At 30.7% G+C, this 25,164-nt stretch overlaps 2 protein-coding genes across 14 annotated transcripts in view; one reads left to right on the forward strand and one right to left on the reverse strand.

The window, feature by feature from the left end:
- Positions 1–868: 868 nt before the first annotated feature.
- Positions 869–10,003, reverse strand: LOC126845713 (ABC transporter G family member 23-like). Its single transcript, XM_050584556.1, has 15 exons — positions 9,832–10,003; positions 6,347–6,479; positions 5,707–5,864; positions 5,308–5,415; positions 5,140–5,233; positions 4,816–4,941; positions 4,401–4,540; positions 4,107–4,329; positions 3,857–4,025; positions 3,033–3,145; positions 2,828–2,898; positions 2,437–2,525; positions 2,157–2,339; positions 1,695–1,781; positions 869–1,403 (listed from the first exon to the last, which is right to left on the reverse strand). Exons 1-15 carry the CDS (start codon positions 9,945–9,947, stop codon positions 1,171–1,173), a joined length of 2,043 nt encoding a protein of 680 aa, XP_050440513.1. The 5' UTR covers positions 9,948–10,003; the 3' UTR covers positions 869–1,170.
- A 3,570-nt stretch (positions 10,004–13,573) lies between these two features.
- The window catches only part of LOC126845549 (F-actin-monooxygenase MICAL3), a 53,305-nt gene continuing 41,714 nt past the window's right edge, over positions 13,574–25,164 (forward strand). For 7 of the 13 annotated variants that reach the window (XR_007686794.1, XM_050584232.1, XM_050584235.1 and 4 more), the window contains exon 1: positions 13,575–13,873. The gene's annotated coding sequence lies outside the window, so the exon portion shown is untranslated. Of the gene's footprint in view, positions 13,874–25,164 lie in introns of all 13 variants that reach the window. The other 6 variants (XM_050584239.1, XM_050584241.1, XM_050584242.1 and 3 more) reach the window with 3 other exon arrangements.

Consider the following 25,164-nt stretch of genomic DNA (forward strand, 5'->3'; position numbering starts at 1 on the left):
GCCGGGCCCGGGGACGCATCGATAGCGAAACGACGCGACGGAGGCGGCACGACGCTCACGGGCCATGCGCCACCGTGCCGTGGTGGCACGGTCACCCCTTGCCGTCGTCGCGTCGTCCCTCGTTACCTACCAGACACCACCGCGAGCAGGCCAACGGCCGCCGATTTAGGCCAACGAAGCGTTCGATTTTTGAGTTTGTTTTTTTTTCCTTTAAAAAAAATTTACCCTCCCCATTAAGTTTTGCCCGTACACACCGAACTGTGCGGGTTTTCCAATATGGAAATGTTTTTGGGCTGGATACTACAAGACATTTCACATGTCGCCATTTTCGCGTTACACTTGCACTTTCAGTTAAAGATAAGTGATAAGAGATCAGAAATAAGATACAAAAGATAAGTGATATAAGATAAATGATAAGAGATCACAGATATATATATATATATATAATAAACTAGATTGCTAACTGTACATGCCACCAATGGAGAAGATTCTTCTTCGCCACTTTCCGCCATCTTGGTGGGAATTAGAACCTTATCACGAGAATAATATATGTTTATAACAATCACAGATATATATATATATATATATATATATATAATATTGATATAATAATATATACAGATATAATATGCATTGATAACACACATAAATCCCACCAGAATGGCGGACCGTCGGCTTCAATTCTTATCGCTAGTTAGCAATCTAGTTTATTATATATATCTGTGTAAGAGATTTGAAATAAGAGACAAATGATAAGAGATAAATGATTAGATATTAATGATAAGAGATAACGTCATATCCATGATTCAATGTTCTTACGTGAAGCAGAAAAAACAACTAGGGTTATTTTTCAAGAGGACTCCTCCACACCAGCATTTATTTAGAAATCAACGTAAAGCTAAGTTAACATTAAGCGCGTGGTAGTAACAGAAATACGCTGAAGCTAATATTATACTATTTGCTGAATTTTTTTTTTTTTTACAAATCAAACTCCAGTAACGGTTGAAACGCATACTTAAAACAAATGTGTCTGTTATATTCTGTTGTAGTATTATATTTATATACCAATATCGTGTAAATAATTAAAAATCGAAACATAATACTTACAAAATTACAATTTGTTTTTTTTTTACAGAACCAGTAGAAAAAAATCATATTACAATAAAATTATTATTTATCTAAAAACCATGTATTTGTTTTCACAAATTTCAAACAGTATATACCAGCTGAGTGAAGAAGTACATGGCCAATTAGTTTTGCGTAGTCAGTCAACATGACGAGATGAAATGTCGACAACGTTTTATTAGCGAAGTTGTTTATCAGTCTTCCTGCCACACTCATCGGTAGGTTATAGGAGATTTCTCCCATTATCGGATGTTGAGCTTCCACTGGCCACAAAAAACCTAAATAACAATAATTATTACCAAAAATTGCAACACTAAATATTAGCTACATTAGCATAAGATGTCCCGATAAACATACAATATTTAATAAGTTTGATTATAGAACAATAAAATGGACGAGAGAAATCAAAATAATGTGTTTCATACTATGCTTCTCGCCTTATTCATTTTGATTGCTCTTTCTCGTCATTTAGTTCACTGTAATCTCAACTTATAATACACATAATAATAAACAAAAAAATTATAAATTAAATAGCTAGTAAACAATATAATATGTATATATATATCTACCTCCTATGACTACGGCTAAAAGACCGTATCCAAACGTCAAAAACATAACTTCAGTACTGTTTCTAGATAATCCAGCGACAATAACACCTGTTGGGAAAATAAAAAGGTCCATTTTATAAATCTTTTACATTACATTAGATATTTTAACATGGATACGTCGTTGGGATGGATACAAGGTATTTCTTGTCGCCATTTTCGCGTTACACTTTCACTTTCAGTTAGAGAAAAGAGATGAGATATAAGCGATAAGAAATAAGATATAAATGATAAGAGATAAGAGCCAAAATATAAGTGATAAGAAATAAGTTTTAGAGATAAGAGATAGGTTTTTATAGTATCAATAGTTCTGCTCTCAAAACTTTTGAAAATACAAATTTTACAATTAACAAATTACTTAACATACTATTATTGATTGTATTGTACATCAGCTTTATATTACAATAATATCCATGTATTATTTACCGTATAGCAATCCATTCCAGAAAGTGAATATTAGCACTATAATCATTAAATAAATATTACTCGGTGTCTCTATGGCGTTTGGAAAAACGTAGTACGACACAAACATCATTATGCCCAATTGAACTAAATAAACAACTGTCTGGGTAACTACCAATGCTACAATGACTTCTAGTATCGTGACCCCTATAAAAAAAAGTCGGCACAATTGTCATTATAATTTCATTATTAGTTGCAAACCGTTTTTCAGCTATAGTTCTTTTTTTTTTTTGGTAGATTTTACCGGATAATTTTGTTCTACTAAGTAGACCATCTTGTTTTTCCGTTAGCATAAAACTTGCTGAGCACACACTAGCAAAGTGGAATGTAGATCTAAAAATAAAATATCATTGTATTAGCATAATAAAACAGTTTTAAAAAATAATTCATAACACATTCTCTTATTAGAGCTTCTAATAACACGCTCAACCCTAAAATCCCAAGAAGAAGTAGAAACTTTTTTCTTTATGCTAGCTATAAAATTTGACTATTGTTGTATAGATGATCCACTTTCGAAAATATATATTTTTTATTAATATTATATTGCTAGAAAATAGTAAAGCTGAATAGTTTTATTCTTAACAGCGCCCAACTACTATTATTTTTCTTACTAAAAGAGAATAAAATATACTTACATAACTATGATAAATCCAATAAATGTATTCCTTAACGATTCAACTTTAATACCAAATTCTCTTTTTATATCCTGTAAATAATAAATAAAAATAAATTCAATTAACAGGAAGTTGTGATACTACACTGTGGAGTTCTCAGTGTGATGAAAATTAAGGATAACAATATTATATTTATACATCATGTTTAAAATTTTTATCATCTCACCATAGGTATTTTAACAGCTCTTTTATTAGCCGAACATCGAGTCATTGCATTATCCAAAACATGGTTGAAAACATTATGCATATCATTATAAATTTGATTTTTAAATACATAATCTAGAACAAAATGTTTGCAAATTTCGATAAGCTGTAATTTAGTTCACGGTTTACGTAGAATAGATATATTAATCTTTGAACTGTGTATAAAAGTTTGGTTATTTGTATTAATTAAGAAAAATTGTTTTTGGGAAATTTTTTAAAAAGAAAATGTCGTGTTAAAAATGGATCTGCGTTTAAAAAATAGGCATTTTATTTGCCGTAATAAAACAACTATTAGAATAAAAGATAAATAAAAAACTAACTAATTATTTGTTATTTTTTATATAAAATTAAATATATAAAAGTAAAAGTTTTATATAAAAGTATTTTACTAGGTATTAGGGCATTGTATCTTTTTGGATACAATAAGGGAAATGCAATCCGAACTCCAGACTGAAATGCGATGAACGTTATAAAATAACTAAATAAGTGTTTGGCTTGCTTTTAAACTGCAAATGAAATGCGTTGATTGTCAGTCAGGAAATACAAATAAACGATAACAGCAAAATGTATAAAACGGCGGGAAAACCGCCGTGTAAATTGTTAACAATAACCACAAAATGCAAAGAACATAAATTGAAACAGTTCGTATGTATAATTTATATTATCACTGGAATAATTATATCAGTTTTGTGTAACTCTAAAGATACATCGCCGAGTCAAGGGTTAAAGGTCGCATTTAGCACAAGTGAAATGAAAATTCATCCGCGACTTCATGCATGTACTTACTTCCATTGTACATATACACAAGTGCCTTTGAGTCGTCCACATAGCTGGCATTTCTAATAACATGTTGTCGAATTTCTTTAGTGTAATTATGGGGGAAACGTACAAACGCAATGGCTCGACCTTGGTGCACTGTTTCGAATGCTTCGTCATTGTTGTCGTGGATTTCGACCTGCCACCGAATATCAAATCGTAAGTCTACAGAGCAGACGGCCTTTGGCGTATGAAATTTATCGAAATGGCGTACACTTACAACGTCGTAATTGAGTGATTTCAAATAGTTGAACATTTCACAACTCAGAGTGCCGTTGTAGCTATCGTCGAACAAACACCCTTCGAAATTAGCAGATGCACATCTGGAGATGTCCATTTCGTCGTTTGAAATGACTATGTCGACTCGTTCGATCCGATTGCCCATAGTGAAATTCGAGTTGAATATTTGAATTGTCGGCAATATTATCATGAAAAAGGCATACCTTTGGATGATATGCAATCGAGTTTAATATTCCTGATTATAAAATATAGTAGTGGATGATAATAAAATTACAAGAAATCTCTGGAGACCACCGAACAATTTTTTCTCAACAACGCCCGGATACGATGTGAAGTCAGATAACTACCGTTGTTTACTTGAATCCAATTGGACACTTTTGGAGTTTCATGTGAGTTATCCGGAACTTCTTCAATCTAAACAAAACAATTACTGTCAATAAATATGTGTTTTTGTTCTCTTCAATAAAGTATAAACACACACTATTATTGTGTTTGGAAATGGACAGTTTTCGGCAAAATGTTCATTTAAAACTAAATGTATATAGTCTACATTTGTTAAATAACACTTTGACCAAAATTCAAATAGAAAATAGTTAAGTCACTTAAAAAAAAAAAGAAAACCAAAACTGTAGCCTCTCAAATAATTGTTTTTGAAATGTATGTAAGTCTAAATGTATGTTTTCGTTTACTGTTGTTTCCTCTTTTGATTGGCAAAGTTTCAAGAACGCCGTTTCCAGAGAAGTTGTATTTTGTTGGATCAACAGATTTTGAGGTGACGTTTCTTCAAGTATTCTGCCGTTTCTCATTAAACCAATCTATAAAATAAAAAAAAAAAACGTTTTGAGTATATTCTAGTGTTGAGCTCTAACTTTTAACGACTGTCCATTGGACAAGCAGATTTCAGGGTCATTTTTGACAATTAAACAGAATCCATAACAGGTTTTTTTTTATCGATAAAGCAAATAATTTTATACAAATATCTATACATTATATTATACAAATAAAATACACACCGTGTCAGCTTGAGTAGCCTCTTGAATATAATGGGTCGTTATGATAATTGTTTTGTTATGATTTTTTACTAAACTTACAAAATATTTCCAAATACTGAAAATGAAATATACTAGCTATAAAATGTTCGCATTATATATTTGTGTTATTTATTAAACTCTAATTGTTACTTGAAACTGATTACGAGATCAATTCCGACCGTAGGTTCGTCTAATACAATTATTTTTGGATCGTGCAACAATGAAATTGATAATGAAACTCTCCGGCACTCTCCTCCGCTATTAAAAATAATTTTATATTATGACACATAGTTGGGTTAACAAGTTCTATTAATATTATTATTATTATTATATGCACACGAATTGTACTTGCAACTCTTTAGTAGTGTGTTTTGCCGGAGTACCTCCTGTAATCAACTCCCGCAACACCTTTATCACTGATGAGCTTCGTTATCAGTGAAAATGGAGGCTTATCACTGATAACACTGTGTTATCAGTGATAAGGAAGGTAGGGAGTAGATAACAGGATGTATTCAGGTGAATACACACTACTCTCTTGGTTTTATTTACCTTAAGTTTTTAATAAAGGATTTCTTCAAGTTTATAATATCAAATGCGCTACAGAGTTCAGTCGATCTTTTTGTAATATTTTCTTCCGACATGTTGTACAACGTTCCGTAATACATCAGTGATTCGTCCACAGTAAGATATTTGTCTAAACATAAAGCCTGCAAACAAAAGGTTTCCATTATCATTTGGCAACGTTCAAGACATTTCGATTCCTTTTAAACAGGTCGTTTAGTATTTTGACCGTGATCACTTTTGCTATTACTCAAAGTTGACTAGTCACCATAAACCAAAGAATCCAAACGGGCATTAAGCGAAATTATGCCCCGTTACGTCTGTAGTAATTTATGGGTCAAGATGAAGGGCTTTAAGGAATACTGAGACGCTAAGGTTGAGGGTTTTCGTAAAGATGATATATGGACCATACCTCGATCCGCAAAAGGGGGAAATGACGAAAGAGACATAACAGAGAACTAAGAGACCTCTATAATAGACCGGATAAAGTAATGGAGAATAAAAGAAAAAAATACTGGAATGGGCAGGTCATGTGTGTAGAAGCTCCGGTGAAGACAGTCTTATGAGACAATCCACCTTTGTTGCAAGCAACTTGTTTAATAGAAAACATGCATGCTTATCGACTTACTTGGGGCATGTATCCAATATCCGTGATGGACTCCACTCGTACATCAATGACTCCTGAATCCAAAACTTGTGTTCCCATAATAGAATTCAGTAACGTGGTTTTTCCACAACCACTAGGGCCCAGAAGACCGTAGCTGAAACCCAATAGTATTATGCAACAAATTTAAAGCCGACTCGGCTTTTGTACAGATCAAACGTTTAGCTTCAATCGAGTTCAAAAGGACAAACACACTCTTAGTTTCTATACAAAATCAAACAGTCAGCACTCCTAAGTATACCTACAGTTGAGAAAAATAATTTCCAATCATCATTCAATAGCTATGCTTTGCACTGATCGCACCTTCGCGATAAAATGATCACTTTGTATATAAATCCTGGGCCTATTCATAGATAATTTATGAATAACAAGAAGTAGATACATCAAACGAGAAATATGAAATGAAGTCTAAAATTAGTCGTTTAATTATTTCACGCGTGCTTATTTATTTTTGTATTACACAGTTGAAATGATTCAAAGATTATAAAACGTGATTTATTTGTTTATGTGTCAAAAAAAAGAACATAGAAGTTTAATAACCAGTTTTTCAATTATTTTCATATCATATTAAAAAAATAAATATATTATTACTGCGTAGAGCGTTAACTCTGACACCGATGCAAATATGCGAAGCCGAAGAGGTTCATAATTGGGTTAAAGTTATCTACATTTTGCAGCTTTTGTCCACGAATACAGTATATTGTCGATCGTAGATGTAAAAGTCTTAAGATTTATCACGCATAGAAGATACATAACTAACGCTTAGAATGCTTCAAAAAGTGTCTTGCCCAAAGAGGTGGTTGACCTTTCAAATTATTACCAAGGCAATTAGGCCAACCACCAAAAAAGAATATACTAAATCTTATAAAAACAAACAAATTAAATTAAAAGCTTTAACGACCCAACATAAAAATAGTAAAGTTCAAAAGAACATTTTTTAACGAGCGTTAGTACTATAATAATACATTTTTTCACATATTATGTAGATATAACTAGAAAGGACTAGAAAGGGGTTAATTCTCACGGTAAATTATTTTAGCCCCATCTCAAAAAAAAAAAAATTTAATTATTGAGTTACAATTTTAGTTTTTTCCTATTTTCAGCAAACCTCCTCTTATTGAAAATACCTAGTCACTCTTAATAGTAAAGAAAAATAAATGCGTTATAAACGGTAAAAAGGTGTTTTGAAAGAATGTTTAAAATATTATTTAAGGGTCTATTTGTAAGGAGTTTTGTATAGGCAATATTTAAAGAAAAAATAGGGTTTTCAATCATTTTCGACCATGTCAAATTAATTTACCGGTTAATTTGTAAAATGATTAAGGTATTATTTTAGTACAAATAATTTTTTCTATAAGTAAATATGGCATTTTGGTTTATTTTAGACAAAAAAAAGCCAGACAAAATGTCTACTACATAGGATTGTCCAATTTAAATTCTGCAATTTTTATTGATTTAATGTAAAAATAAACACCATTGATGTTGATTGCACTATATAAACGGTCAAATATCCAACGAAAAATTACCATTTTTAAGGGGAACGAAAAGCGCCATTATGTTAAGGGGCAAAGAATAGGCAACATGTGATACAAATTGGTCTAGTAGCCATTTTTAATATGTCGACTATTATTAAGTTTTTCTAGTTATGATACTTGCATGACACATGCTTTAGCCTTGGCCCCTAGAACATATAATTAAGACTACACTATCATCATAAACCGCAAGGACATTATAGATCATAAATAATCACTATTCAGCAACCAGCAGACCAGAGCACGACGTTCCATGTTTTATCATTTTAGCCGTTAGGCTTTAAGTAGACTGTAACTATTTTGAAGTTTTTTTTTTTTTTTTATGTAAAGCTTACAATTTTTCTATGCAAGCTAATAGGTGGATTTTTGATTTAGCGATTAAAAAATTAAAATAGATTTATTTTAAAAAAAAATACTATAAGCAAAAACTCAAACGCTTATAAAATCGGTTTGAGAACAAAAACAAAAAATTGACCCTTCAGAAAGTGACTAATGTAAAACATAATATTTTATTCGGTTACCTAATCCAACAGTAAGAATAACGGACAACCGGAAACAGTTTCATGGATAACTAGTAAAATATAATATTATATTGTGTTATCACAATATTGTAGATCTTCTATTTTTGTATACATTTAGTAATGTAGTGGGAGCGAGAAATAATTATACAACAGCTATTATTATGAAACTAAGCAATAAATCCAGGCCGAATGGCAAACGGTAAAATTGTAAAATATACAGCTAAGTGATAATTATTTCTTTGTTAAAATCCGCTACCGAGTTGATTCTGCCTCGGGGTTTGGTCCGTCAGGCCTTCGATTATAATTAGAAAATAAATAGTAAAAAAAAAAATTAAATAAATAGTAAATAATATGCGCTATCTTAATTGTACCACACTGGTATATCATAGCAGACCTTGAAGGCTCATCGTTGCTATAATTAGATAATTATCATAGATAATATAGATCTGCTATTTTTGTACATCAAGTAACTGAATCGATACGAGCGTACAGTTATAATGTTGACTAGTATAATAACTTTTTATTAACAAAAAGTCCAGTAAAATCTTAAGTAAAGATAAACCGAGAAACTAGAGTGATACAAATATCGTTTACTATTAAAAGTATACTTTTTTTAAAGTTTTCATAAGGATTGCATAAGGAAGTAAAACAAAAATCTCTTCTAAAGCATAATATACTCTACCCATTTGTACATCCCATCACAAGTCACTAGTACTTTCATACTTACCAAGAGACTTTATTATATATAAAGGGGGAGGGGAGGGGGTCGTTGATACTATATTTTCTCTTTATTAATAAACTGAAACATAAGCAATATTTGTATTTTGGTAATAAATGTATCAAAGAAATAAAAACATAAAATTAATTTCGATCAATTAATGTACTTCCATAAACTAATTCCAACAAATATGCGTTTCATATTAACCGTTATCGATTGTACTTTTGTATTTAAATGAAAATCAGCTTGCATAAAACTAAATATGTAAAAAAAAAAAAAAAAACAATATTAATCGCAATATCAGCTTAGTGAACCCAACAAGGACTCTGCGGCGGACGTGGGACTTTTTTTTAAAAAAAAAACGTTCTCTTTATTAATATACTATATAATGTTATTTTTAATCAAACAGGTAAGTCAAAACGGTCTATAGGAAGTGCTAGATAAGTGGCTTTAGGTTTTGTCGGAGGGCACTTGCTGGTTATTATTTCTGTCCAAGTACAATGTTGTATCATACGTTTTGGCTCTGGTACCTTTGTTTAAACCGACCCGCTGCCCCCTGGTGTAATAAAGTCCCTTGGTTTGGCTGCGAAAGGCCCTTGTTACCCGTTTTAGGTAGAAATTGACTTGGAAATTTATCAAAAAAAAGTAAACTAAGTTTAAGTATATATATATACGTACATACATCCTTTGGGTACGGTCATGTTCAACCCGTTGATTATGTTTGTTTTGCCGTTAAACGACTTGTATGCGTTTGTCACCCGCAGGGCTATGTCGGTACGACCACTGAGTTCCATGTCTGCTGGGAAGACTTCTTTGCTTCTTACTTGGCGACGGCTATTTGCGACTGAACCGAAATCTGCACTAAAAGTATATGTTTTAGTATTGCCAATATCATCGTTGTCAAGGTCTGCCGAAACACGGGTTTCGCGTACCGCTTGTAAACCGGTTTTTTACTGAAAACCATAGCTTTTTTGCATTAACATTATATTCATTGGCCGGTAGGCTAAAAATAATAAAAAAAAATCCAGTACATTCCCAGCCAGGGCAACGATGACGGAACGGGACAAAGCGAGAAGGGTGTACAGTGTCGGGAAACAAATACAAGAACAGGTTGGTGTAAGGTTATATTTAGCATTAATGACTTATACATAAATGACTTTTTTGTAATTCTTCGCGACGAGGGGCAAGTGATAGGTCGGGTCGCACCAACAACAACAGGTAAGTTTTACAAATTTTTGGAGTTTATACATTTTATTTTGTGCAAGTTTTCAGATTATGTATAAGATTAACTTATTTGCGCACCGAGTGAGTCACAAATTATTGTTGCAATTTTGATTTTTATTATTTTTCAGAGCTTGCAAGATGGCCCCATTGCTTGGGCTGTGAACGTTGATATTGTGGACACTGTAGGTAGGACTGGACTTGAATGCACTTAAGGCCAATCGAAGACCTGTACTGTGAATCGGGTTGATGTTCAAGAACATTCAAACGAGGTATGGTATCATTTCTAAGTATCACATTGTAAGACAATGCCGATATCAAACTTGCTTGTAAGTGTGATTTCAGTGACCTCTGTATTTAATTAGGGCTACTGATATGCACCCGAATTCGACCAAGGTTTTGCATTAGTTCATTTTTGTGGGACAAGAGCATACATAATAAAATAGTATGTTATCTTTTCTGTCTCTTCGGACGTATTCCATTCGGCCAAGCCATACACAACGTCGGTTATTACTGAATATACTCCTTAAATAATATTAGATACTGTACATTGTACAGAAAAAATATTTATATTACATACCGTAGCTCCTTTATAGTTATAGTACATTTTTGCAACTTTTAGGTTGGGGGGGGGGGATATTTTTCAATAAAAAAAAAATTGTGTGACAAAACAAATGATTTAAATAAATAAAAACAACATGAACGCATGCGTGTCATTACCTTTCTAAGTTGAGAATAGTTTATAAAAATAACTATTTTACTAAATAATGTGTGTAATAAAAGACACTTAAAAAATAAATTAAAAAAATAAAGTATTTTCATAAAACAAAGTAAAAAAATGTCCTTAATAATTTATTCCCACAGTTGGCCATTATATGATACTAACATTATATAATGAAAGCATCCAAGAAATTAAACAAGTTTAAAATGTAATTTTTCTGCGAATTTTGGTCGAAACCAACACATTCTGCTTCAAACGTGCTGTTCCTAAGAATACTCAAATTTAAGTTTTGAAAAAAAAAAAAAATTTGAATTCTTCATAATATTTTCAAATCATTGGTTGTGGCATAATTTTAAAATTATTTAAATTAATTGTTTCAGTTTAAAATAGTTAAGTATTGCAGTTTTTCCCATTGAAATTATTTTTAAATTGTGGCACGATCGATGCCTTAAGAAAATGTTATGAAGAATTCAAACGTTTTTTTTAAACTTAAATCTGAGTATATTTAAGTAAGTCCTGTTTGAAGTAGAAACATATGTTTTTGTACAAAAATAGATCCTATATGCGTTGTAAAAATTGAAAAAAAAATGTCAAAACAGATCATTCTTTTCTGTGGTAATATGTAGGTTTATAAATTTTAGCTTAAAGTTAAGTTTTAATGAAAAGTTGCCTACACAATGCGCCTTAATACAACAATGCTAGTGTAGTGGTTCCTTATGAGGTTTGCTTACGGTCTGTTGTTTAAGGAGTTTTGTATAGGCAATATCTAAGAAAAAAAGAGGTTTTTAATAAATTTCGACCATGTCAATTAATTTACTGGCTCCAATTTTATTCCACCCTCCTAGTCGAAAGGTTCTACGATATTTGTTTTTTTGTGTGTCACCGTTTACGGGTAGTACTATTTTTTGAAAAATTTTAGAGCGCAGTTGATAAACTTGTATGGTTTTTGGGACTTTTCAAAATGTTCGACCTAACAAGGGCATTTCGGGTACTTAGGGTTTCTGATCTATAGAGTTGCTACACGACCTAATAAAAACACTAAATGAATAAATTGCTTTTAAACGTGTTTTTTTTATTCGTTATCGAAATAAACGAATTCGGCAAAAAATCACATTTCCTAAATAACAAACGATTCATTTGTGAAATCTTCCACAATTATTCTGGCCGTTGCACAATGCTATTAAATATTTTAAATACAACAACAAAGCTGTAATATTCTTCTCGTTTCCAAAATTGTTTCTTGTTATTTATTGTAAACAATAATAATATGATTAGTGACTTGCTGACGTTGAAGTCCGTTTGGCGGTCTATTTTTTTTTTTTTTATTGAATAATATATTAGTTTTTAGAATACTGTTATTATGTTTATCGACGTTGGTTCAAAATCAATAATACTTGGCCAAAACTACATAATTAATTTTCTTTCTTTACGTTATTTAGGTCTATTCAATTTCATATGGTTTTTTTTTCTTCAAATTAATTAATTATTATTTATTTATAGGCTTCAAATACAAGTAATTTAGTCCACAGCGGATTTTAGACAAAATAACATAATAAATACATCACAATAGTAAAATAAAGGTTACATTTGAGTGTGTGGGATTATATCAGTGTTGTGGGTACTGCTGTCTAGATAAAATTTTAGGCAGATCTAAGACCTAAATGATTGTACAATAAGAAAACAGCAAGAAATTGTAAAAAAATGCAAAAAGTCGGTTGTCAGAAGTGGGACAAGAACCCACGCCCTTTGAATGGACCTTACACTGCTCGACCGTCCTGGCGATACTTAGGCATTGTTGTTTATACATTATTAATGTACATATAATGCATTATATCAAGGGGGGGGGTTGGGTATAATTTAAAGGTGTTAGAAATAAATGTATTGTAAGCAATAGTCATAAGGTTAACGTTTACATAGTAAAACATTCTATAATATTCTAATATATTATATTATAATAAAAGAATATACACTTATAATGTATACGATTTAGTCCCCCCCACTCCCCTTGTATCTACCCCTGAAATAATTGTTCCAGTATTAAACATTTTTTTACAGTGTATACTGGCACAAAAGCCCACATCATAGTAAAATCATATTACTATTGTTGTAATCATATTCCAGCTACAAAGCTATAATAATACGGTACGGTACCATAACTAGAGCTTGACCTATAAGTTAACATTATAAGTCGATGAACATACTTTCATCGCCCAACGTCGAACAGAGAACCTCCTTCTTGTTTTAATTCGAAGTCTAAGATTTAATATAAATTTTCACCAAATGTTTTTTGAATTTCAACCACTGAGCGCGGGCGGCCGTCCAGAGTCGATCGCGACGACGTGCTTAAGTGGTCTTTGGAATGCGTTACACACACATAAACACACGGCTGGCTACACTGCGCGGTTTTGGATATACAAAGTCCTTGGCGCGGATCGCGGCCGCTATCATTTTTCACCGCCGCGTTGTAAATTCCACTCTGCCCAGTCGAGCGCCGCGGCAGCCGGTTAGTCTTGTTGTCGCGTCCGATCAATCGTGTGTGCGTGTGTTTGTAATAATCGCTCCGTTTGTGTGTGATAATTTATTTTTGTTTTTATTTTTTCCTTTAAACCGTTTTGTTTCAAAAAAAAAAAACAAAAAAGTATCATAGTTCTGCACGCACGCATAGGTACAAAGTAAATATTATTATACCTAAATACCCAATACTTACACAATCGAGTGCGGTGTGTGACGGTTTTTTTTTTACAACAAGTTTCGTTGACGACCGGTCGAGAAGTTTTGGTGAGTGAAATCAAAATTGAATCACGATAATTACAATAATAATAATAATAATAATATTTTAAATATTATACTATTTGTATAAAAAAAAACTTGTTATCGCAACATTCGTTATCGTACGGATGTTCAATCGAATCGTCTCGCGCGTTTTGCAATTTTACATAATACTGTTAATTTTTGTTGGCGTTGGGTTTTCCTAGCAATAATAATTAAATGTTAAAAAAATAACCTCGGTTAACCGTTTATTAATTGTAATGGATTTGTATTATTCAAATGTTGTTGTTCAAACCGGCAACCGATTTATACCAAATTTTTTTTCTGTTATTACCACTTACCGGGTTACCTACAATTTTGATGGCAGTTTTTCAACCGACCAATTAATTTGATTTTCTCGGCCGAGTTCCTAAAACGATTTAATTGTAAGTGATTAAAAACTACCTTAAGTAAAAAAAAAATGTACTATAAGTGATTTCTATAGATGATTTTTATGAGAAACAGATGTATTGTTATGAATAAATATAAACTTAACGGCCGCTTGAATAATATTATCGGCCTTTGTCTAAAAATAAAAATATGTTTATATTCCATTTCGTGTTGCAAATCGTGTTTCGGATTATTTTATTACAGTGTCGTTAATAGTTTCGCTATAAACCGTGTCTATTTTTGGCTTGTTTTGTTGGTTAAAATCTACGAAAAAAAAAAATTACCAATTGACATAAAATTTAAAAACACTGTTGCGAAACTATCCCATTGCTTATGAGTTTTTGAGAGATAACAAACGCTACTTGGCTCTATTGGTGCACAACACAAGAGAAGATTATTGTAAATATTGGCGAGGGGAACAAAATATGTTTTTATAAACAAAAACAACAAAAACACAAAATAAAATTCTATTATTTTATAACCATTCGTAAATAATACATTAATTAGACAGTAAGAAATTGTACTAGAAGTGCTTTAAGCGAGTTTACCGCAGAATTTACAAAATACAGGATTAATATTAGATAAAGGTTAATAGTGAATTAGTTTAATTTAATTTGTCGTGTCTGCTCTGCTTTAAATAACGTTTGAATTTCAAAATAAACGAATTGTAGAATTAATCTTGTTGTAACAATTTCTAGTCCACAACTGAAACTTAACTTACAAATTTCGCTAAAATTCGGTAAGTCTATTATTTTTCTTAAGACATTTTTGGATAGTTATTTCAAAATTATAATTTATTTGTAAAATAAAAAAAAATGGTGAAAACGTAAATGCATTTGTTTTGATAAAATAACGTTTACTATAATTATAAACATTTAATTGTAAGATAAAAAAAAAATTATTATTATAATATGTTTCCCCCATTTGTTTACACTCGCTCAAAACAATAAAACGCTTAGGTGGGTACAAATTTAACTTTTTTTTTTTTAATTTAATACACTTTTTTTATAATATAAATTATGGTAAAAGACGAGAATTTGCCTATTCATTTCATTTTTTGTCCTTTGTGTTGAATACAAACAATTTTTTTATTTTTATTCATTTTTGAATAAAATATACGATTCATCTTGTCAACAGTGAACTAGTGAAAATTACTTTTTAATTACTCGTGTTATTTTCACTATTGTTGTGTATGAATTTCTATGTAGGATTCTCTTAGAAATTCGTTCTATTCAACATTTTAAAAATAAGTAAATGGGTTTTTTCGCCTTTTCCGCCGAGAATATTAGCTGTAATATGTGTTAAAATTATTAGTTTGGATTTGATGCCAAGCTATTTAATTAGTGAATATACTACAATTCACAGTACAACTTGAAATGATAATTTGTATTACAATTCCCAAGAACTCATAAGACATTTACCGGTTTTAAATTTAACAACAAAAATCTTTCAAAAGACAAAATTAAAAGTAATTTTGTCTAAAAAAAACCAGCCGGATTTTTAGGATTTTTTCGCCTATTTTGGCAAAATCTGTGTCCATAATAATTCGATTCAGTCGATTCAGATGATATTAATTAAAATGTGTTCAGTGTATACAACTGTGTAAATTATATTTTCTTCAATAAACCTAATAATTTCTTATTCCGGTTGCCGATTTTCTACTCATATTTTTATAATTAAGCAGTTAAAAAAATGTGTACACTTTTCTGTTTTTTTTTGTACTTACACGAATTGGTATGCTTCAGATTTCATTAATATTTTTTAAAGGTTAAAAGAAAATCGAAAAAAAACGCGGATACGTGTATTTATATGAGACCATGTAATATAAATAACAAAACATGTTTGGTTTAATGCATATTTATGGGACATATATAGCTCGCTTGCTCTGGACGACTGTAGGATAATTTTCTTTTTTCGTTGTATAGTTTCAGTATATGATGTACCTAATTAAGGTTAAATTAAAAACCAATTGATAACAAAAAATCGAATTGACGTAAACGCGAATAATTATTCATGTCATGTCGTGTCGTCATAGTTGACAGTCATGGTCATAGCCATGTCGTTGGTAAAGTGATTAACAACTAAATTAATTCATTTTACATAGAAATGTAAATTTGTTTGTATTTGCATTGGAAAAACAGCGTGGACAGTTTTATTGGTAAACACTATGATGTTAAAATATTTAGATGCCGATCCGGGAAGGTATTGTTTTTTACTATGATGTGTTTTAATTTTTCTAAAAATTAAAATAGAAAACCATTTTTTGGCGCTCTAATGATTTGGTGAAAACTCATTAAACTCATGATAACATTTTAATCGACCGGATGCTTCTGTTTTCCACCAAAATGAATTAAAATTTGTCTCGGCCGTACATTTTTATACTTTTTTTTAAAAAATCAACTAGAATGGTAACTTAAATGTAAATAAATTTGTCAATAACTTTAAGAGCTTGTTGTGAATTGGAAATAAAAAACAAAATGCTTTACACTAATTGTGAGAAGAGAGATATTTCCCTTGGCTTTGATATATAATATACAAGTATATCGGATTTCATACTTTGCGGTATAATGATTTGAATTTGAAAAACAGTCTGTGATACATCTTATAAATGCTTATTTTCTTCAATTTCCTCTTAAACTATAAGTAACAAAAAATTGTTCCTAAGCATTAATTCTATCTAATATGAATTAGAAAAATTAAAAATAAATGATTTTAGTTGAAAAAAAGCTGATGAACTTTTAATCGTTTAATGGCCGTTCTTATCGGTAGGTTAATAGTAGGTCGGTATTACTTAATCGAGCACTGTTCAATCTATTATTTTTATGAAAGGGATTTAGTGAAAAAGTGAAAACTTTTGGGAAATTGAAAATAACTGTTATTCACATACAATTTTACTTGAAAACGTATTTTTAATTCTTATGCACTGCACTTATTTAAATTTGTGAATAGCAATTTTTCAAATTTATTTTTTAACAAAAGTAAGATTCTTAATTGAACGAATTAGACCCTTTTCGTTAACAAATGAGTTACTTCACTCCTTTCATAAATAAATTACAAAATCATAAACGGGAGGATTGTATGCAATAAAATAGTGGTGTAAACCAAAAGCAATTTACCAATATATATTTTATTATGACATTAAAAATATATTATAAATCATTAATAGGAACGTTTTTCTCGACTTGACAATTTAATTTAACCAAATGTTCGAATCGACATATTTAAAATAAACTATAATACGAATTTGATGTCTCTTGAAAGCAAAAGATCCGTCTATAGCCACAGAACATATTATATTTATTAGAAAATGGCATATTCAACAAAATCGTGACTTATCACCTTTCATAAATAATCGATTGTGTTTAGCCTTTATTAAAGTATATAGTTGGTTTGTGTAAACTAAACCGGCGGAAACGGCCATAATTGCGTTTGTTATGTGAATTCGTTTTGTGTTTTAAGTGTGCGAAATTGCAATTTTGTTCGTCGTGCAGCGCAGCTGATAGGAAATAAATTACTCTGTACACCGTTTGTCCAGTTACTAACATTGACCCCGAGTGGTGAAGAAGAAGAAGTAGAAAGAAAACCGGTTCGCCATGTTCACGTTTCGTGTCTGTAAAGTATATTGTGACTTGTGAGCTGTTTCTGGTTAAAAAAAAAAAAAAAAATGTTGTATGCTGTGGCACACATAATACTACCGTGGTGTGTGTGTTGCACTCGAGAACCGAATTTGTATTTTACACACAGATATCATTTTTCCTAAACGATTCACGTTGGTAAATCCGCCCCTTAAATTGGCTCACGATGTACACACGATAATACACTCGGGCCGATTGTAGTTTCAGTTTTGACACGTCGGTATGAAGGTTTACAATATTGAAGTTAAACAAAAAAAAAAATCAAATGCAGTTTTTTTTTTAATATCTTTACCTTGGGCAACCATATCAGCGTCCTTCCATTAGGCTTTTGTCTATGAAAAACCGTATGGAATTATTTGCGCTCTGTGGCCTTGTACAAATCCTCCCGAAGAGAGGCGGTAATCGATATTGTGATATTCATATTTACTGGAAAAAACTAACGATGTATTAAAAGAAATGCTAAAAAGATTGACCAAAGCTATACTTAGTAGCAAACGGGATTGACTAAAGGGAGACTTCTCCCTTCGCCACACATCTCCTTTTATACCTTATACAAACTGTGTTCCTTTGTATTTTTCTTATCATGCGAGTTAAATACATTTTTTTTTTTAATTTAAATTTAAATCTAACGATTTTTTTGTTTTTGTCGAACCTTGGAAAATATTATCAATATTAAAATATAAGTACAAAAAGTGTAAATCCTTTGCTTATAAATATTCATTTTTGAGAATAATATCAAGGGGTGGACATTCTTAAAATAATTTAACATGGTAGATATACTTATCACTTAAAACCGTAGCGGCCATCTTCTCATTTATCAATCAGTATATATTAATGGTATCTCTATAAGAAGATGGCGGCGTCCATTCGAAATTCATTGTTTACAATAAGTGATTTAATCTACTCTGTGATTATATGCTAATAATAAGAAATATTAATGATTCGTAGGCTATTGTTGTTTTTCTTTCACTTCCTATTGTATTTTGAGTTGGGTAGGGGGGGTATTTAAAATGATTATTTATTAGCTTGTATTACAATTGGTTGGCCCCTTGATACAGGGTATTTTTTTCATTGTGAAAGGTGAGTAATAGGCGATTAGAAATCCATAGGGCACCCGCAAATGAGCCCCCGGTTTTCTTTCTTTATGATAGTAAAAAATTAAAGACTTCTTTATTTAACTAAGAAAAAAAATGTTTTTCTTGTTTTACCCCAAAAAGGGTTCGGTATGTCGGTGGGCCTTTGGGCATTTTGTTTGGGTTTTTTTTCTTTTTTGTTTGTGATTTAATCGGCGTTTGGGAAAGTGATAATAATATTATGTCGGTAAAAAAAAAGTAAATAAATTCGACAAAACGCTCTGTTAACATTGACTTCTTGAACAAACCAAGACACACGACCGACGTGCCGCTCGGTCGACGTTGACCGTTAATGCACTTGACGTACCCGAAGGTCAGCTCATTCTTGTTTCTTTATAATAACCCGTACACGATTGCTACCAGTTATTGTTAATCACTGCTCGACTGCTGTGATCAATATTTAAAAAAAAACAAATCAAAAATCTTATTAAAGATAGTCTATTATGAAAAAAAAGCGTCTATTTGTTTTGAAATTTGGCGTTTGAATGTCTGTCACCGTTGTATAGTATTATGTATTTATGATTGGACTAATCAAATCAGATTGAGTTTATCTGATAGGATCACAGATATATTGGATACACTAGATTGCTAACTAATGATAAGAATTAAAGTCGACAGTCGGCCATTTTTGTGGGATTATGTGTGTTATCATGAACCACAGCGGATTTACATAATATTATTTATAGGTACAGAAATATAATGTATACATATATATCGACGGCTTATAATTGTTTTATGATAAGCTCCAAATTCCCACAAAGATGGCGGAAAGTGGCAACTTCAGTTTTCTCTATTGGCGGCATATATAGTTAGCAATCTAGTTTATTATATATTTCTGTGGATAGAAAAGGTGTGGATGAGATGGAGATGCGATGGTTTCAAATCGATAGTTTCGGCATAACTGATAAGAGATTGGGAGTTGATAGGAGACTCGGTTGATAACAGATGATTGATAAGAAGTAGAAAACCAGCCGATCGTATTAATTAGACATGTTTTGAATATTTTACTTCATTTTTTTTTTTAAATAAGATTTTATTAGCGGGAAATCTATCGTTTGTCATGATATTAATTTACATGTTATTAGTAGGACTACGTAAGTCCTTTCCTGTAAATTAGCTCTAAAATATCAACAAATTCCAACGCTGGACGACGACAGAAATACACTGTGCGGAAAGACAAATACCGGGTTCATGCACTCACAAACGATGGCTGATGCCAGAAGTGAATTAACAGTTTTTTTTTGTATCGAAAAATGTGGGAGGTATAATATTATGCCGAGAGAACCGAACTACTCTAGCCTTGCTATTTAATGCCTTGACATTTCGGTAGAACCAAAAGAAAAACTAATGCCTACATAACTGTGCGATAGTATACTAATAATTATTTTCATCTCGACTACTCACGAATAAATTATATCTGTGGTCGATACCCTATATAAATTGAATTTCAAATAATACTACGGACTCTTTGTACTAGCAATAATATGTACAAGTGAGGATGGGAAAAAAACAGTAGCTTTCAACTATAAACACAAATACATGACAAAAAGTTTGGGAAACTAAATACAAATTGCCCAAACGTTAATAACGTTAATATAACTATTGACGTTAATTTATAATGTAAATATAGTATTTTATTAAGTAGTATTTTGTATTTTGTTTCTTAAAATGAAAATAATATATTTTTAGCAAACAAACCACAAAATCCACGTGTTGTAAACCTCACTTTAATTTGAATAGGTTTTAATTTTGACAAATAATATATAAAATTATTTTTTCAACATTAAATATTAAGCCAAATACTGACAAAAATGACATCATTTTCAATTTATTATTAAGTGTTTTGTTGTGAAGCTATCATCAACCGAGTAAAACGCAATCTTAAATCTCTATAGCTACGTTGTGTTAAGAAAAATTTTAATTGAACTATTTAATTAAATAAATTAAGTTGTTTAGAAATGTTACATAATGTTGTTAAAATATGAATGAAATGTTTCTAGTTATTTGATAACATTTTATAAGAATTTAAAAATATATTATGTATTTATTTTGTTGTTTTTAATAAAAACTTTTAAAAAATGTATTATAGTTCAAACATGTTCTCCTATTATTAATTTGGAATAATTTAAAAACTATTATAATTTTCCAATTGCCGTGTACAAGTTTAATGTTCATATAATAAACGAAAAAAGATTTTTGTAAAATATCAAATTTATCAAAAGTAATGTACCTTTATACAACGATTTGAGTCATTTGGGGTAATATCTTAATGTCGGTATTAATTGTTATTCTAAACCCCCAACTGCGTTTGCTGCAGTAGTTGTATATGGGAAAACATAAATGCTTAATTGTTATTATTATTCCTACACAGACAACTCAGTCTGTGGACACAGATGGGTAGCAACTAACACAGGATTGCCTATGCACATAACATGTGTATGAGTTTTTTTTTAAAAACAATTTTAGCTTTGATGCGTATCTGAGATGGTATTGTTTTTACAACGATGTGATTTTATTTTACAATATATTTTTCTAAAAAATTCAAAAAGTCCATTATTTTTCTTCAAATATTTGTGGAAGAACATTAAAAATTAGTCGAATTAGTTGCAAATGTGTCAAGCAGTTTTTTAGATTAGTACTACAGATAAACAAAACAAAAATAATATGTAAAACCCATTTCCCTAGAATAGCTTAGAGTTAGTTTTTAGACTTAGTAACTTATATAACTTAACATTTATAACGTGTATAAATTTCTGGAATATCTAAAGTAAAACCAATTTTTTTTAAGATGAAAATCATTAAAAGGGAGGAAATTACACTTTGACCTTGTTAAATTTCTAGGTTGCTGTTTGTGAGTTAACATGTATTTGAAACTATTTTCATTATAATTTTAATTAAGATACATGGGTAATATTATCATCTTCAAGCTTAACGGGTCTTTAAGGCTAAACGCTGCCACCATGTGATGATTGTTTCTAGACGGATTAACATGGGTAATATTATATATTATGTAAATAAATTATTATAATCAGACGATCAACCTAATCATTTCTCCACCCTAATACAAAAAATACATTTTTAAACACATTATTGTCGTACGGTATTTAAAAGTGATTTTTTATCTTTTTCAAGTGTCAAGTAATTCTCAAAGACCTATGACCTCCAATATTGTCCATTCCCACTATGCCATGACGGTTTCTTAATTCCCATAAGATGTATTATTACCGGTAGGTATAGCGGTTTGTCTGAAACAAATGTTTCATTACCGCTCAAAGTTAGGAGCATTCCAGTCATTCAAACTAATTCTGGCTTGTATTTTTAGCCGAAACGAGACAGGTGATCATTATAGCTATTATTATTATTGTTGTTTCATGCACGTTATGCAGGAGTCGCAGATATGACGTATACGCAGAGTGAAGGTACGCCATTAGAAGCAGCAGCTACTTGATGTTCTCATAGTTCCCTCTCTGATTTCTAAACGGGTTCATCGTTCTGGAACTACCCTAGATCGTTGTGATACGTACCGTGCACACTTATTGTTTTTCTAAGAGTTCTTGTCGAAAACAGAACAATTATTTTAAAACGAACACACATTATGATATGTTAACTGTTGTTTGTTAGGTATTGCGAAATGTCGATTAATTTGCTCTAGTTTTAATAATTTAATATCTACAATTCGTTGCGGTTGTTATTTTGTTGTTGTTGTCTAACTACTGCTTCAATACTATAGTAGTAGGTGCACAATAAATTTGACTAAATTGGGAAATTGTCATAAATTGTTTCAATTAATTGGAAAAAAAAAAAAATCACGGAATGCGTTCTGAGCGCAATTTCGTTGGAAGTGTTGATTGTTTTCAGTGCTGCCATTTTGGAAAAGTATATTTATTTGCAAGTGATTTGTGACGGAATACTATTAATTTGGACAACATAAATGTATTTTAATAAAAAAATAACTAGAATGAATAATGAAATATCATAATAACGGTATATATAATATTCAATTGGAATGATTTATTATAACGTCGCGATTTGTATAAATCAGCAACAAAATGTTTTCGGTAAAATTTACATGTATTTGAAAAAAATAATTTGAAGAAAAAAAAATCTGAATAAGTTAATATTGTTTGAAATGTTCTATTAAAATTGACAACATGTCGGACGAATATTTAAAAATGATCAAAGTTAGAGTTACCAAATCGGTGTACTATTTTTTCCGAACCATAGTGAGTTGGAACATGTTATGTTACTTACAGTAAATTATCTTGATTCCAATTGAAGTTTATCCTAAGAACAGACCGATTAAAATGTTCAATACTCATATTTTTTGAAAATAATTACAACTATGTATTTTTTTTTAACACACTTTATTTTAGCTATATAGTCTCAAATTCAAATTTTAGTTTTCGTTAGATTCCACAGCTCTAATGTTTTTTAAAACTTAAATAGTATTACCTATTTGGCTAATGGTAATTTTTAAAAGTCGATAGCGCTCTGGTAATTATTTAAAAGGGTAGATATTCTTGTTAATTTTTTTATATTGTTAAATAAGGTAGGTATACAAATGTTATTTAAAAGATAAACTATTAAAAAAAGATTCAATTATTTTAATATGGGAAATGTAGTGTCTTACGTTGAATCGATCACCCTGTACATACATTTTAAAATTTCCATTCAAGTTTATTCTTTTTTTTTATTGGTTAATTATATATTATTATGTAATCACATTCCAATAAAATAATGTGTTTACTAATGAAATTTAAACACAACACACACAAATATATATTTATATGTGTGGGTGTGTTTGTACATATATCAAAATTTTACATTGCAATCGATAATTATTTTCTTATGTAATAACTTTTATTTTATGACGATATTTTCAACTATTGTCATTCTAAAGATTCTTTTACAAACGTATTACCATCTTAAGATATATTAGTGATCTATTATGATGTATAGTCCTATTACCTAATATAATACTATATCCAGTTATATATTTTCCAACTTTTATAGCTCTCCAAAAGCTATCGGTACTCGTCATGTAGATAGGACATTCGGACGAGGTCGTTTGTTTGGAAACAAATTATGCGTGAAGATTTATTTAAAAAAATGATAATAATAAGAAAGAGGATACGAGTGTATTAGCACTAAGTTGAACAATGATAAACATGTCCAATAAATTACAACTATTTGAGTGGAATCTCCTTGTTGCTTTTTCTCTGAACGCTTGCACGGTTGTTAATCTCGTGCAATAGTGCCGTGTCCACGGGCTAAACCGAGTTCAAGGTTATGCTGACGTTTGTTGTTTCCAGGACATTTGTGCATAAGACAATATATTATTATTTTTAACGTGTTTTGCACAAAGCGAGCGAAGGTGAAATTTTGCCTTTATTACTTTATTAGGCGAAACGGACCGTGTTAACATTTGAGCAGCAAGAAATATCAGAAAAATTAAAAACTCTTTCTAAGAAATTATTTTTGTCAGAATTGAGCATCACTGAATTTATTGTTGCTGTCACCGATATAGTATACAAATTATTTGACAACATATTATAATACATGTTTTGTACATTAATTTAATTACTATGATGTGGAAACACTTAAGTTGAGGCGGGTTTCAGCTATCAGTAACGAAGTGCATCGTCTGGTTTTATCTAATCAGCGATACAAGCTCAGGCTATATGAAAGTATAACTACACATACACTCAGCATGTAAACAAAAATCATGACGTTACATGAATCAAAATGAAATCGGTGCTATCACAGATTCAAGTATAAAATTTCATGATAATATCGCAGATTAGATAAAAAAGTATTATCTAATCTGTGATAATATTGTCTGCTATCATTTACATCTTATGATTAATAAGGAGTTAATACAATAATATTGTAAAATATCTGCACAATATTTTGTACTAATTCATGCGGTTACACTGATATCTTCGCGAGTCTCTAATCAGTATTTTTAAAAATCTGCATTATTGTTTTCGGCCTAGTGATACAAGCAAGAATGCAAAGTAACCGCAATGGTGTGTTAACTAGTTGACTATTTTATGTGATCATCACTTTTAACCAACGCCAAAAAAAAATGTATACATCTATA

The sequence above is a fragment of the Adelges cooleyi genome, unplaced genomic scaffold, assembly GCF_023614345.1.
Source record: "Adelges cooleyi isolate 19-005CV unplaced genomic scaffold, UGA_ACOO_1.1 ACOO_flye_CR_arks_rails_tigmint_CR_PRNA_8, whole genome shotgun sequence".
Taxonomy (NCBI): Eukaryota; Metazoa; Arthropoda; class Insecta; order Hemiptera; family Adelgidae; genus Adelges; species Adelges cooleyi.

Coding starts and splice junctions, on each gene's coding strand:
- LOC126845713 (XM_050584556.1), bottom strand. CDS start 9,947: ATGGAACTCAGTGGTCGTACCGACATAGCCCTGCGGGTGACAAACGCA. Junction 6,480..9,831: donor ACCGTACCCAAAGGATGTAT/GTACGTATATAT, acceptor ATTGGGTTTCAG/CTACGGTCTTCTGGGCCCTA. Junction 5,865..6,346: donor ATATTGGATACATGCCCCAA/GTAAGTCGATAA, acceptor TTTTGTTTGCAG/GCTTTATGTTTAGACAAATA.